The sequence below is a fragment of the Enhydra lutris genome, unplaced genomic scaffold, assembly GCF_002288905.1.
Source record: "Enhydra lutris kenyoni isolate GAN:26980312 unplaced genomic scaffold, ASM228890v2 scaffoldscaffold14, whole genome shotgun sequence".
Taxonomy (NCBI): Eukaryota; Metazoa; Chordata; class Mammalia; order Carnivora; family Mustelidae; genus Enhydra; species Enhydra lutris.
The window spans coordinates 42,296,324-42,309,950 of NW_019154098.1; the positions used below are offsets into that span (position 1 = coordinate 42,296,324).

Below are 13,627 nucleotides of genomic sequence, written 5' to 3' on the forward strand. Positions count from 1 at the left end.
AGGTCAATCTGTTTTACTTGCCCCAAATCATACAACTGATAAATGGTGATGCCAGATTTTGAACTCAGCTCTGATTTCCAAAACTTTTCAACTACCCTATTACATCCCTATCATACATCTTACCTGATAGTTGCCAGATCTCAAACAAATATGGACTTGACTATATGGAGTCAATTGTTGAGAGGTACTATCAGAAGAAGGTACAAGAACATCACATGCTTGACAATAGCCCGCTAACCGCTTCTCATCTATGGTACAATGAAGAGATAATGAACCTATCTGCAAATAAGAAGTATACATCATTATCCATCAATGTAACAAAAACAACAGTCCAGTACCCACTCAATGCATTTTAACAGTACAAGAAAATGTAATGGAAAATTCAGAGATGGAGGAACCATAAAAAATTAGCACGAGTTAGCAAACTAGTGTTCACAGGCCAAATCTGGCCTGTGGCCAATTTCTGTAGATCCCATGAGCTAAGAACCACATTTAAGGTTGTAAAGGAAAAAAACAAAAACAAAAAACACAGCAAAAAATGAGTATATGCAACATAAACTGAATATAGCCCACAAAGGCTAAAGTATCTATTATTTGGCCTTTTACAAAAGTTTGCTGACTCCTGGTTTAGTTTTCAGACCAATATACAAAAGGCAGATGTCATTACTCTAAGTAGATATGACAATTAAGATATTGGCAAAACGCTAATACTGTTAAAAAACAACTTAAGATACTTAAGAAAACATAAGAGGAGAACAAATCTGATGAATGCCTGGACAAAGGAAAATGGGAATTCCCGACAGGTCTAGAATAGATTTAAAGTAAATCTCTTGAACATTTAATCAATTTCTCTGATGAGGAGAGACTGAAATAGGAATTTGTCTAGGCACCAAGCACATAAAAACCTAGTTATATACTTCAAAATGCAGTTGCCAGAATCATACAAATAAAAATGCAAGTGATAAACATGAAAAAGTTCACCCTTACTAAGAATTAAGGAAATGCAAATGTTTTAAAGTTACTGTTATTTCACCCAACCAAATTAGCAACTGGAAGGGAAAGAAAAAGGAAAAACACACTGCACTGCAGATGAGAGTACCCTGAGAGAAATGTACCTGGAAAGCAACTTGGTTTTATGTTTCACAGCCTTTACAAATTTAGTAACCATTGACTTGATATTGAACCAAACAAAAACTTATGCTTGGAGACAGAAGTATCATAGCCTTACAATAAATAAAAGTAGCAAACATAAATGCCCAAATATTAGGGAAATGAAGTAAATCACAGCTCATCTATACAGGAGAAGAGAATACATTTAAGTGTCTATCCAAAGACTTAGGCATGGTAACAATATGGTAAATATAGTCAGTGTAAGCTTATCCGTATAAAAACAAAGAATGAAAATAGGAAGAAAATAAACTAAAATGACAACAGGGGTAATTTCTAAGCAGTAGTATTACAGATTTTCAAAATGTTTTCAGTATTTTTTAAAACTTACCAAATGTACTACAATGAATACTTGTTTTTATTATCATCAGAAAAAGCCAAAAAATAAATGGACTTTTTAAGGACTGATTATCTTGTGCCTGTTATCACTATACTTACCTCTGCAATTAGTTCTTTGGTTCTAAAAAACTTCTCTCTGGCATTTTCATAGACAGCTGAATTCGTAGAGCCCTGCTGGAAGTAAGCTGCACCCAAATCATAACACACCTAAAATGGTAATGAAATTTGTTTAATAACTTTTCATTTTTAAGAGCTAACAAAACACAAAATTATGTTTATCTCAGCAAAACACAGGTACATATATAAGAAAAAGAATTTCAGTGAGCAATGAAACAACATTCTTAGTCACAAGCAACAGAATCCAGTGGACTGATTTAAGCAGAAAATAGATTTAACTCTTAAGATTTCAGGTGACCTTTAGAATTAATGGGCCAAAGAATCAGGCTTGGAAAACAAAAGGGGCAAGGGAGGCAAGAAGCCAGATGAGAGCCCAAAGTGACCTAGTGAGCACTGCAGCCATCTCAACACTAGACTCCAAAGCTCTTAACACCCGTGGCCACCAGCACTACACTGAGAGCAGCAACAAGCTATACTCTTGCTAGGGCTGCCGCTGGAAACTAGATGTTACTATCACCGTTGCTACGTCCACCATCATAATGGATTCTCTACCATCTCTACTTCTTTTATTTTTTTAAGACCCTATTTTAGAGAGAGAGAGAGAGCGCGCGCGCCAGGAGTGTGCACAAGTAGGGGAAGGGGCAGAGGGAGAGAATGACCTAAGTCAAAACCAAGAGTTTGACGCTTAACTGAGCCACCCAGGAGGCCCAATCTCCACTCTCTTTAAAGTGGGGAAGAGCAACTAAATGGCCAGAGTGAAAGAGTAAGAAATTTGAACTATAAACAATAGGAAAAAAACAACAGGAAAAGTACTAATAGAATCTCTTTATTTCCTCAAGAACCTTTTTAAATTCATGCCTAGATTCACCAAATGCAGAACTCAAAGACTCAGATTATTGAACCCAACCTGAACATTTTCTGAACAGGAACAAGGCCCAGAAAGTGACAATGTCTGGTTACAGGTATATAACCAAGTACTGGCAGAGCCCAGGCTCAAATCCAGATCCCTACAGCTCCTTATATCCTGTTTCAAGTTTATTCTACACATCGCTGACAAATCTGAATTTTTTTTTTAAGGTTTATTTGAAGGAGGGAGAGGGAATCTCAAGCAGACTCTGTGCTGAGCATGCTGTGGGGCTCAACCCACAACCTGGAGATCATGACCCAAGCAGAAACCATAGGTCAGACACTCAACCAACTGAACCATGCAGGCACCCAGACAGATCTTTCTTTAAAAAGTCTTCAAATGGGGCATCTGGGTGGCTCAGTGGGTTAAGCCTCTGCCTTCAGCTCAGGTCATGATCTCAAGGTCCTGGGATCGAGCCCCACATAGGGCTCTCTGCTCGACGGGGAGCCTACTTCCCCTTCTCTCTCTGCCTCCCTACTTGTGATGTCTTTCTCTGTCAAATAAATAAAATCTTAAAAAAAAAAAAAAAAGTCTTCAAATTATTCCCCCAAGTAGGAGAAATTATCATTAAGGGTCTCAGAATCTAGATTAACTTCTCCCTCCAAATCTCTCACTCTCTTTGATTTCAACCACACCAGCCTTTTCATTTTCCCACCCATATCAGATCCTAGAAATAAACTTCATTCCACACCCTTTATTTCCATCTACACAAAACCAGCCTTAGCCAATGGGTACTTATGTCTCCCCTAAACTCCTAAGCTGTAACAGTCTGATATGCATTAGAACTATGCTTTACTTTTATGCAATATATATATATACATTCCGTCTTCTTGAGCTAATCAGGATGAATTCTCCACCTCTAGGATACTGCTTTCCACTATTTAGTCCCCATTAAATGTCTGGCTGATTTTCATTCTAGAGTGCTTCCTCACACCTGGAGCAAAGGGGTGCTAAAGAAGTTTAAAAAAAAAAAAAAAAAAAGGAAATGGATATACAGATATTTATACACATACGCACACATACATATTAGAGTTTCATGTAATTCCCCTTTCCAGATAAAGACAGAGTACAAGATACCAAAAAGGTATTTTTAAGTATAACTATATTAACTAGCCATCAAAACAAGTTTTTTTAATTTTTTTAAGATTTTAAGTAATCTCTACACCCAAGGTGGAGCTCCAACTTAGTAACATGAGTCACATGCTCCACCAACTGAGCCAGCCAGGCACCTCCATTAAAACAAGTTTAAATTCTAGAAGCACCTGATTGGCTCAGTATAGCATATGACTCCTGATCCCACGGACATGAGCTTGAACTCCCAATTAAAAAAATAAAACAAGTTTAAATTCTATAATCAAGAGATAGTCAATAGGTTAAAAACAAAAAGCCTGATAATAAAGCAGTCCTAAAAGAAAGTAAATACTTTCAGATTTACAGGGGAATGAATGTAAAGATTTTTTCCTTTTAGGTCAGGCAAATTTTAGTAATACAAAGAATGCACTTTAAATATTACAATGCCAGGAAGTGAATATTGCTACTAATTTGCCATTCAAGACACAGAATCAGGACTCAGCTATGTAACTAAGAGAATATCTGATAGTTTACCTAGCACACTGAGATGTTTTGTTAAGAGTTCTGGTTTTCATGTTATATCACCCAGTCTACGGTGAAAATCAGAAGTATTACCAATAATCTTTAAACAGACTCTCAGTGATTGTAAGATACTACGTACCAGAAGCCTTGCTACATGCAAGTTTCATTAACAATTTAAAGAAGTTACCAATTGTCAGTCCTCGCTACTCCTATTCCAACTATGACCTCCATCTCATCAGGCACTGAAAAACTGACTACCCTCAATTCTGTAACCAGCTAATCTGAAAAGGTACCCCGCAAATTATGGTTATTCTTGCCCATTTCAGAATGGGAAAGAGTGATTAAAGCAATCATGCAAGGGCACCTCACTGGCACAGTTGGTAGGGCATGAGACTTACACTCAAGAGTGGTTGACTTAAAGTTTACTTTAATTTTTTAAAAATAAACTACTAAACTGTTGCGATTTTTTTTCATTAATTATTTTTATTAAAATATATTGTATTATTTGCCCCAGGCATACAGGTCTGTGAATCATCAGGCTTACACATTTCACAGCAGTCATCATAGCACATACCCTCCTCAATGTCCGTAACTCAACCATCCTCTCCATACCCCTCCAACCCCCAGCAGCTCTGTTTGTTTTGTGAGATTAAGAGTCTCTTATGGTCTGTCTCCCGCCCGATCCCATCTTGTTTCATTATTCCCTTCTACCAAACTTTTTAAAAAAAAAAACGACAACATGCCAACCCACACAAAGAAAAGAACACAGAATATAAAATGCGCTATCCTCATGGCCCTCTTTAGGCGGTTCTCGAAAGTTTTAAAATTTCTATCATACTCAAGATTCTGTGCTAAAAGTGAAGAAGGTGCGAAATACACATTAAAAAGAGACACCTCAGAAAGTTTACAATCCAACAGAGAAAAAGACAACATGAATACATAATTCCTCACATCAACTAAAACCTGTCAAAGGGATTAGAGCCCAGAGTTACAGAAAGCAGACAACCTTAAGATCCTTAAAAAACTAATTACTTTCTCCACGAGCCTACATATTTCAAAGCATAGTATTTGTTTTGCAGGGGGGTTTTTTGGTTTAATTATCTAATAATATAAATTAACTGTAAAATGAGTTGCATGCTCACTGCATTCTCAATATTTAAACTCTTGTTCCCTAAACACGACGGGGAAGCAATTTCAGAGGTGATAAATCAAACAAAATTTCCCTTCCATTTCTTTTAGGAAAATTTAAGTCTTATAAAATTTACAAATTAAATACGATGCAAAAGGGTGCTGGGGCAGCTCAGTCGTTTAAGCATCTGCGGTTGGCTTGGGTTATGATCCCAGGGTCCTGGGATGGAGCCCAGAACTGGGCTTCCTGCTCAGCGGGAAATCTGCTTTTCCCTCTGCCTCTCCCATCTCCCCAAGGCCCCCCACTTGTGCATGTGTTCATGCTCTCTCTCAAATCTTTCAAAAAATAAATATGATGCAAAGTTTTAAACAGCATCTTAAGTCAAAATCAGAGAGACAAAAGCAGAAATTAATAACGCTAGAATGATCTCACTTAAGGTCTTCCAAAAATTTGCCACACATTGATTAAACACAGCGATAAATACCTGGCACTGCATCTCCTCGGTTCTGATTTTCAATCCAGCGGTAGAACTCTCCGTTTCTCCATTTACCATACCTGGCTCCACTGCCAATAAATCTAGTGTTCTCATCGTGTGGACATAAAGATCCTTGTTTAATTTAAGGGCTGCCTCTAGCACCAAAATAGAATCAGAAGCTTGCTCTTTTAGCTATAAGAATTCAATAAAAGAATTATTAAAATACAGAAATCACAGAAAATCAACTAAAATATATTTACAGGATACTCAGTAGCTTGTTGTACTAAGCTATTAAAAAATTTTTTTAACACAGGAGTGCAATTAGATCTGTTGAGATTGTTATCTTGAATTTTAAAAAATACAGTAAAAGTTCCTATTTTGAAATTAGAAAATATGAAGTGGAAAGATTTTTTTTTAATAGAAAATTGAAAGAAAAATGCTTTAAAAGATTTGTTTCCACTGATTTATTCCAGAAATATTTGTATGCATCACTGACAGCCATTTAGTAGGCATTAGTAACAAAAATAAAATAATGCAGGTTTTTTTCTTCCACATTCAAAATACTACAGAACATGTTAATTTTATACAGATATAGATACAGAAGGTTTCTTATCTTCCCTGCATATCTCTGGCACACTGTAGGTGTTAAAGAATTACAGAGATCACTTTTAAATTATGGTAACTCCCATATTTCTACTTTTATATTAACTAGATTTAAAAAGTAACTGCTACATCTTCCTGACTGTAGAAGTAATTTTAAAATTTAAGTAGTATGTGCTTATTATAGAATTCTGGGAAATATTAAATATAAAAATATCACTAAAGGAGTGATTTCTCTAATCTCAAGTATCATGACAATTCGACAAAAAATTGGTAAAGCACCACCATTAACACTGAATAGCTATACAATTTACAATTATTACCAAACTATGTTCTAACAGTAAAAACCGAAATGTCATTGCTTCTAGACCTTGCCAATCCTCATATACTTAAGGTTATAAGCAGCACGTGAACATACTCTGCCATGCAACCCGGAAATATGAAAGTGTAACTGATGCCAATACTCACTACTTTCAAAATATTTTCTGTTAGCTCTTTCTCCTGTTGCATCTGATTCATACTAAAAGATAAAATGATTGAAAAGAATCAAATGTTACTCAAAGGACTATAAAGTCTAAGCGTCAGAGCATTATTCAACGTGAGCTGGAACTGAAATAAAAATGTTTTTAATGCTATTTCTTTTCATGCTTAAAGATAAATAAAAAAATAAAAACTCGGGCACCTGGGCAGTCAGTTGGTTAAGCATCCAACAACTTGATTTCTGTTCAAATCATGATCTCAGGGTCCTGGGATCTGTCCCTGAGTCAAGCTCAGGGCTAAGCAGGGAGTCTGAAGAATCTCTCCCTCCGCCCCTACCCCCACCTGCACACTCTAAAATGAATGAATCTTTAAAAAAATTGAACAAAAAAACCCACAAAAGCTCAATTATGATGCTTATTTAACCACTATTTTCCCATGTGCTTTGTGTTTAAAAAAATAATAATTCTCAATTTAAAACTAAAACTTACTGGCAGCAAAAGCTCATTTATATCAAGTTAGAAACTATGCTCTCGAGCCCCAAATTTGGGTAAACTATCTAAATTTTAAGTATTAGGTTTAAAACTCCACATACAGATAAATTCAGTAATTAATTTTCAGACTCCTATCAATTTTACATATTAAGACAATTTCTCCATGTACAGAACAAATACACCTTCACATAAATTTAATTATATGAAGAAATCTTAATACTCTGGAGCAGATGAGCTAACACCAAAGATGAAAGGCACGATTCACAAAGCGCCCTCTCCTACCATCTTTCTAGAGCTCTCTATTCTAGATGTCCAGAGCCCTACCTGATTCTCTTACCCTTCCAACTCCTTCAAACCTACCTGGATGCAAGCCTTCTGCCCTCTGGGTTCTACTCTACACCTTCTGTACCACGGGTTTTTAAATAAAAATTTGCAAGAAAAAAATTTTTTAACTCTGATGAAAAAAGTGCCAACAAAGGGTCATATCTGCCAACTTACACACTTAACTGAGGAGGTCCAGGTTTTGCCTGTTTGACAGGAAAACTACTTTGAACAATTGTCCTAATTGCCCTGAAGACAAAAAAAAGAAAATTTAATACGTTATAAATGTTGTTTATTTTTTCAAGTACTCCTTAGAACATTTGTATTATAAATTATCCCAAGTTTTAATTCAGATAAAAATTTCATAAATCATCCACATTTTTATCAGAATGCTCAACTATGCAGTCATCAATTTTCTCCACCATCAGACTCACAGTTTACAAGATCCTCTGAGAGACCTCTAGGTTATAGGGGACCCTTAAAAGCATACCCGAGGGGCACTTGAGTGGCTTAGTCAGTTGAGTGTCTGCCTTTGGCTCACGCCATGATCTGGGCCAGGGTCTTGGAGTAGAACCCCAATTCAGGCTCCCTGCTCAGTGGGGAGTCTGTTTCTTCCTCTGCCTCCTCCCTACTCCCCAGCTTGTGCTCTCTGATAAATAAAAAAAAATCTTAAAAAAAAAAAAAAAAAAAAGGCATACCCTTGAAGGCCAGAGTGCAATTAAAAAGAGGCTGCCCAACACATTTTAGGTCTATGAAAAAATTTACCATCTGTTGTAGAGAAGGATAGCCATGGCAGTGGTTGGAGGTAAAGTGGCCAGATCCATGTCCACATGCTTTGTCCCAGGAGGAACTTTACTGATGCAGAGCAATTCATTTAGTAGCATATTCAATACTGGAACAGACAAACTTAAAAGAAAGAAGTAAAAGGTTAATGTCTGCATAAAAGGCATAAAATGCACAATTCAGTATTTTCACTGAACATAATTAAAATGCTAAAGGACTAAATCCACAGGGCTATTTTATTCACCTGTCTCAACAACTTACACAGAAATACTAAATTTCAAAATATTTTTTAAATCTCATTATGAAAACAATTTAAACATACACAAAAGTAGTAAGAATATAACGAACCAATATGTGCCATCATCTAGTTTCAACAATTATCAGCTGATGGCTAATCTGGTCTCATCTCTATTCCTACTTCCCTTCTTCCTATACTATTGTGAAGCAAATTTTTAACATTAAATCAGGTCTTCCTTAAGTGTTTCAGAACAGATCTCCAAAAAATTAACTGAACGGGGGGGGGGGGGGGTGCCTGGCTGGCTTAGTTAGAAGAGCATGTGACTCCTGGTCTTGGGTTCATGAGTTTGAGCCCCACCTTGCATGCAGAGAGGACTTAAATAAAACTTTAAAAAATTAACACAGTCACAGTATTAATTTCACATCTAAAAAGTTTTCAGTTGCTTATCAAATATTCCATCAGTGTTCAATTTCCACCTGTATCATATATACCATACTTTCTTTGTACACATCACTATCTCTTGATACACCTCCAGCCTATTATCTTCCTCAGATTAAAGAATTCTTTCCTTTAATTCTAATGCTTGACGCTGCAGAAGGTTGGTGAAAAAGTGTTTAAAGACTACCAATGAGAGCATAAACTAGTACAACGCTCTTGAAATGCAATCTGCAACTACACATCATGGGATTTAAAAATGTTTATACCACCTCAGTCAGCAATTTAATAATCTGTACTAAGGACATAACCAAAAATTCTGATAAAATTTAAGGACAAAGATATTTAAGGCTCTGACTTATTAGAGTGAAAATGTAGAAATAAACTAAATATCAACGGAAGAACAGTTAATAAATTCTCCACATGATGGAATTATCTCCAAAAAAACCAAAATGGGGAAATGTTCATGATATTGTTATTTGGGGAAAAAAGAAGGGGCACTGGGGTGGCAGAGTCAGTTGGGCATCCGACTCTTGGTTTTCAGCTCAGGTCATGATCTCAGGGTTGTGGGATCTGGCTCAGAGCTCAGCGGGGAGTCTGCTTGAGATTCTCTCCCTCTCCGCCCACGAATTCCCTCTCTAAAATACATAAACATACACACAAACACATATATTTTAAAGACTTTATTTATTCATTTGACAGAGAGCACAAGTAGGCAGAGTGGCAGAGGGAGAGGAAGAAGCAGGCTCTCCACTGAGCAAGGAGCCCAGTTTGGGGCTGGATCCTACAACTCTGGGATTATGACCTGAGCCAAAGGCGGCAACTTAACCAACTAAGCCACCCAGGTGCCCCTAAAATAAATCTTTAAATAAATAATATATATATGTGTATATACATACACATATATGGAATACACATATATGGAATAATTTGTACTTTAAGGGCTGGTTATCATAAGCATACATAAGAAATAATCCAAAATATCTAAATAGTAGTTCAAAAATAGACTTCTTTTAAATACCGTATACCTTTTCTCTAATATGTCTAAATCCCACTTCAAATGTGCAGCAACTTTAAGAGCAAGTAGTTTTAAAATACGATTTCTCTTGTTATCAGGCGGAGGTTGCACCTGGTTTTGCTCATTCACTGAAGGTTTGGAAGCCTGTTCCAAAAACTGAACAATAAGTTGAACTGGTGCAGGATCTAGGATGCAAAAAAAAAAAAAAATCTTAAAAGTTTTAATTATGAAGATGCAAATGGTTTCCCTGTACTGGTTTCTGGCCACAGAAAGAACCCCAACAGCTGTGTAGTTAAAATAACTAAGGAATATGATTTCTAAGAAGTATGCTTGGGGATTACAGCGGAGAGAAAGAGCGGTAAGGAGAAAGTGCAGGAGACTGGTGCAGAAGAAAACACCTGTAGAGTAAGAACATAATGGTTACAGGTTTCTAGATCAGCAAATAACCGATGTTAATTACAGGAAAGCCATGTCATCTTTAGAACTGTTTTAACAATTAGCGCGACCTTCATCAAGTTACCTCTCTGCACCTGTTTCCATCAATGCAAAACAGAAGATACCTGAGATTATGAACGCTGAATTAAATGAGATAACAGATGAGAAGCATTAAGCCTGGCACCCAGAAAGCACTCAGTAAGTGTATGAAAAGCAAAAAATTAAAATATAATATGATACAGGCAGGAAAACTGCCCGAGTGAAACCATTAACTTCTGGCAGAGTTGTCTCTATAGTTAAGCTGATGTAGACAGAGCAAGTTACATCTTTATGAACTTTAGGAGCAGAATACTATTCAAGAAACTTACCTTTTCATGCCAGTACCTCTTTCCAGACACACCTGGAGTTTTCCTCCTTCCCTAACAGCACTCATTAACTGGGATATTAATCCTGATCATCATTAAACAACCATGTTACAACTGCACAGCATTTCCTACTCTTGGGAGATTTTCTCATTTTAATTCACAGCTCAACTGCAGAATATACAAATATATGGGTATCTATATGTATGTATGTGTGTATATATGTACGTGTGTGTGTACAGCAATTTTTCGCCCGCTCCAAATTGATCACAGGCCGGCGTTCTGCAGGGGTGTGTCCGAGCCAGCCTCCCCAGCCCACGCAATCTTACACGACCATGTCGCAGATGCTAAAACCGCAAACAGTAAAAGGGCCAAGGGCGCGAGAGGCAGGAGGGCCTCGGTTTTGGGTTTTCAAGCCCTCCACGGCAGTGCCCCGGCTCTGGGATGCTGAAAGCTTAGCGAGGGTGCCGGTCCACAACTCCACACGGGTTCACGCCTCCCGGGCCCGCAGCTTCGTGGCCGAGGAGATGCGGGTCCTGAGAGCCAGGCGGGCGGCGCCCGCGGCCGGGTCCCCGTCCCCTCGGGGTGCAGGCGCCGCGCTTACCCGGGCAGGGCTTGCGCAGATGTTTCTCCAACAGCGACTCCTCTAGCAGGAACTCGAACCAGCTGGTCTGCGGCGGGGTGCAGGGCCGGCTGGAGGTGGCCGCCTCCCGGTCCGCCGCCTCCGCGCTCATCCTGCCCCCGCCGCCGCTACCCCCAGGGACGCTTCCCGGCTCCAACCTGACACTCGGACGCGTGCCTCTGGCCTGTGATCTACGGAACCTCCCGCGGCGAAGCCACACTCAGTACGTCCTGAAAACCCACACAACTCAAAATGGCGACGCGGCCCAGCAGGAGCTGGGGCGCTTAAGCCCGCCTCCTTACGCCACCGCCGCGCCACCGGACCAATCGCTGTTCGACTTGTCGAGATGGGGCGGGGCCAGCCCTTAGATCACGCCTCCTCCCCGGTCGCGGTGGAAGACTACTGGCGAAGAAGCTGGGTCGCAGGTGGGCTTTCCCCCTTCCTTGGGAGATTACCAGCGAGAAAATGGAACAGCCTCATCCAGGATTACAGCGGCCGTCAATGTCCTCAAAAGACAGCGAAGACTACGCGTGTAAACTGTGATCCAGGCAAATCTTGTCTTCGGTGCCTTCAATTTCCCCTTTTCCATTTCCTAGATTTCCTCCCACTTAGGTGCGCTCGGTGGAGGCGCCCTCCTGGCTTGGGCACTAGCGTCCCTGACCACCCTTCCCCGAAAGATGACAGAATGATGCCCCACAGTGAGATCCAGCTTTTCTGTTACTTCTCAGGACTAGCTCTCAATATTTAGCGCTCAATTAATCCTTTTGATATCCCAGCTAGAGGTATTGTTAATCCCATTTTACATTTACCGCCATTCTGTAATGTGTTTTTTAATTAACAATTAAAATCTGGGAAAGTGTATTCATAGATCATGCACACGCTCTGTGTAAAGAGTGCAAACTCGTCTAGGTTAAGCTGTTTAACCTCTCTGAGCTTTAGTTTCCATATTTGTACCTAATCTTAGGGTTGATAAGAGAATTCAAAGCAGAGCTTGAGATAACACAGTTAAGTTAGATAATCAGGTAAATGAGATAATGCAAGTGAGCTTTTAAAGATTTTATTTATGAAAGAGAGAACACAAGGAGGGGAAGGACAGAGGGGGAAGCAGCCTCCCCACTGAGCAGGGAGCCCCACAAGGGTCTCCATCCCAGGATGGATCATGCCCTGAGTCCAAGGCACAAGCTTAACCAACTAAGCCACCCTGGTGCCCCCAGTTAGGTTTTTTTTTTTTTTAAGATTTTATTTATTTATTTGACAGAGAGATCACAAGTAGGCAGAGAAGCAGACAGGGAGAGAGAGTAGGAAGCAGGCCCCTCGCTAAGTAGAGAGCCCGAGGCGGGGCTCGATCCCAGGGCTCTGGGATCGTAACCTGAGCGGAAGGCAGAGGCTTTAACCCACTGAGCCACCCAGGTGCCCCCAGTTAGGTTTTTTTAAGCAAGGCCTGACATTTAGAACGTGCATGTTACCTGATCTCATATAGTGCTTTCTTTTTTGCGTATTATTTTCATACACGAGTCTAATTTTCTCCGATTAACAAACTCATTATACACCTTTTAACCAATGAAGAAACTGAGGTTCCAGAGTTATTTGCCCAAGATTTCCCAACAAAGAAGGGCTGAGCCATGACTTTGGTGAACTTTCAGCTGGATCCTGGCTGGTTCCAACATGGGATAAGCAAGGATAAGATCAGTTGCTTATGGTCTTTTCCAGAATGAAGAAGGAAGGCATTCGTAAGTTTTAAGAAAAATAAATGGAAGTCATTCCTTCATAAGTGAAAGTGAATCAAAACAAATACTTCAGTGGCAATCCTTGCCCTTTTCTTTTCTTCCTGCCCAATCCTCTTTCTGGGCTCTGCGCTGCTTCTCCTCTTTCATTTTAGTGTTCCCTGGGGTCCCATTCCTTGTCCTCTTCTCACTGTAAAAACCATCACTGGGTCACTACCCCCCAAATAGTGCAATTCTATTCCAGGCTCTAAAGAAATTATTCATATATTAGACTAATAAAACCATGAGGACTAAATTAATAAAATACAAGCAGGGAGATTAAACAGTCATTTTCATGGAAAATTTGGCATGTTTTACTCACTAGCTAGGCATAAAAAGGTGAGGGGAGAAA

At 39.2% G+C, this 13,627-nt stretch overlaps 1 protein-coding gene across 3 annotated transcripts in view; it reads right to left on the minus strand.

Annotated features, from left to right (window-relative positions):
• LOC111146790 (integrator complex subunit 8) overlaps positions 1-11,776 on the minus strand; it is a 49,459-nt gene extending 37,683 nt beyond the window's left edge. The window contains exons 1-8 of one of the 3 annotated variants that reach the window (XM_022502472.1): positions 11,495-11,774; positions 10,104-10,278; positions 8,385-8,525; positions 7,797-7,868; positions 6,796-6,847; positions 5,737-5,919; positions 1,606-1,713; positions 124-279 (exon numbers count right to left, since the gene is read on the minus strand). In XM_022502472.1, the coding sequence (XP_022358180.1) occupies positions 124-279; positions 1,606-1,713; positions 5,737-5,919; positions 6,796-6,847; positions 7,797-7,868; positions 8,385-8,525; positions 10,104-10,278; positions 11,495-11,624 (1,017 nt within the window). In that variant the 5' untranslated portion in view covers positions 11,625-11,774. Of the gene's footprint in view, positions 1-123; positions 280-1,605; positions 1,714-5,736; positions 5,920-6,795; positions 6,848-7,796; positions 7,869-8,384; positions 8,526-10,103; positions 10,279-11,494 lie in introns of all 3 variants that reach the window. The other 2 variants (XM_022502470.1, XM_022502471.1) reach the window with 2 other exon arrangements.
• Positions 11,777-13,627: the final 1,851 nt, after the last annotated feature.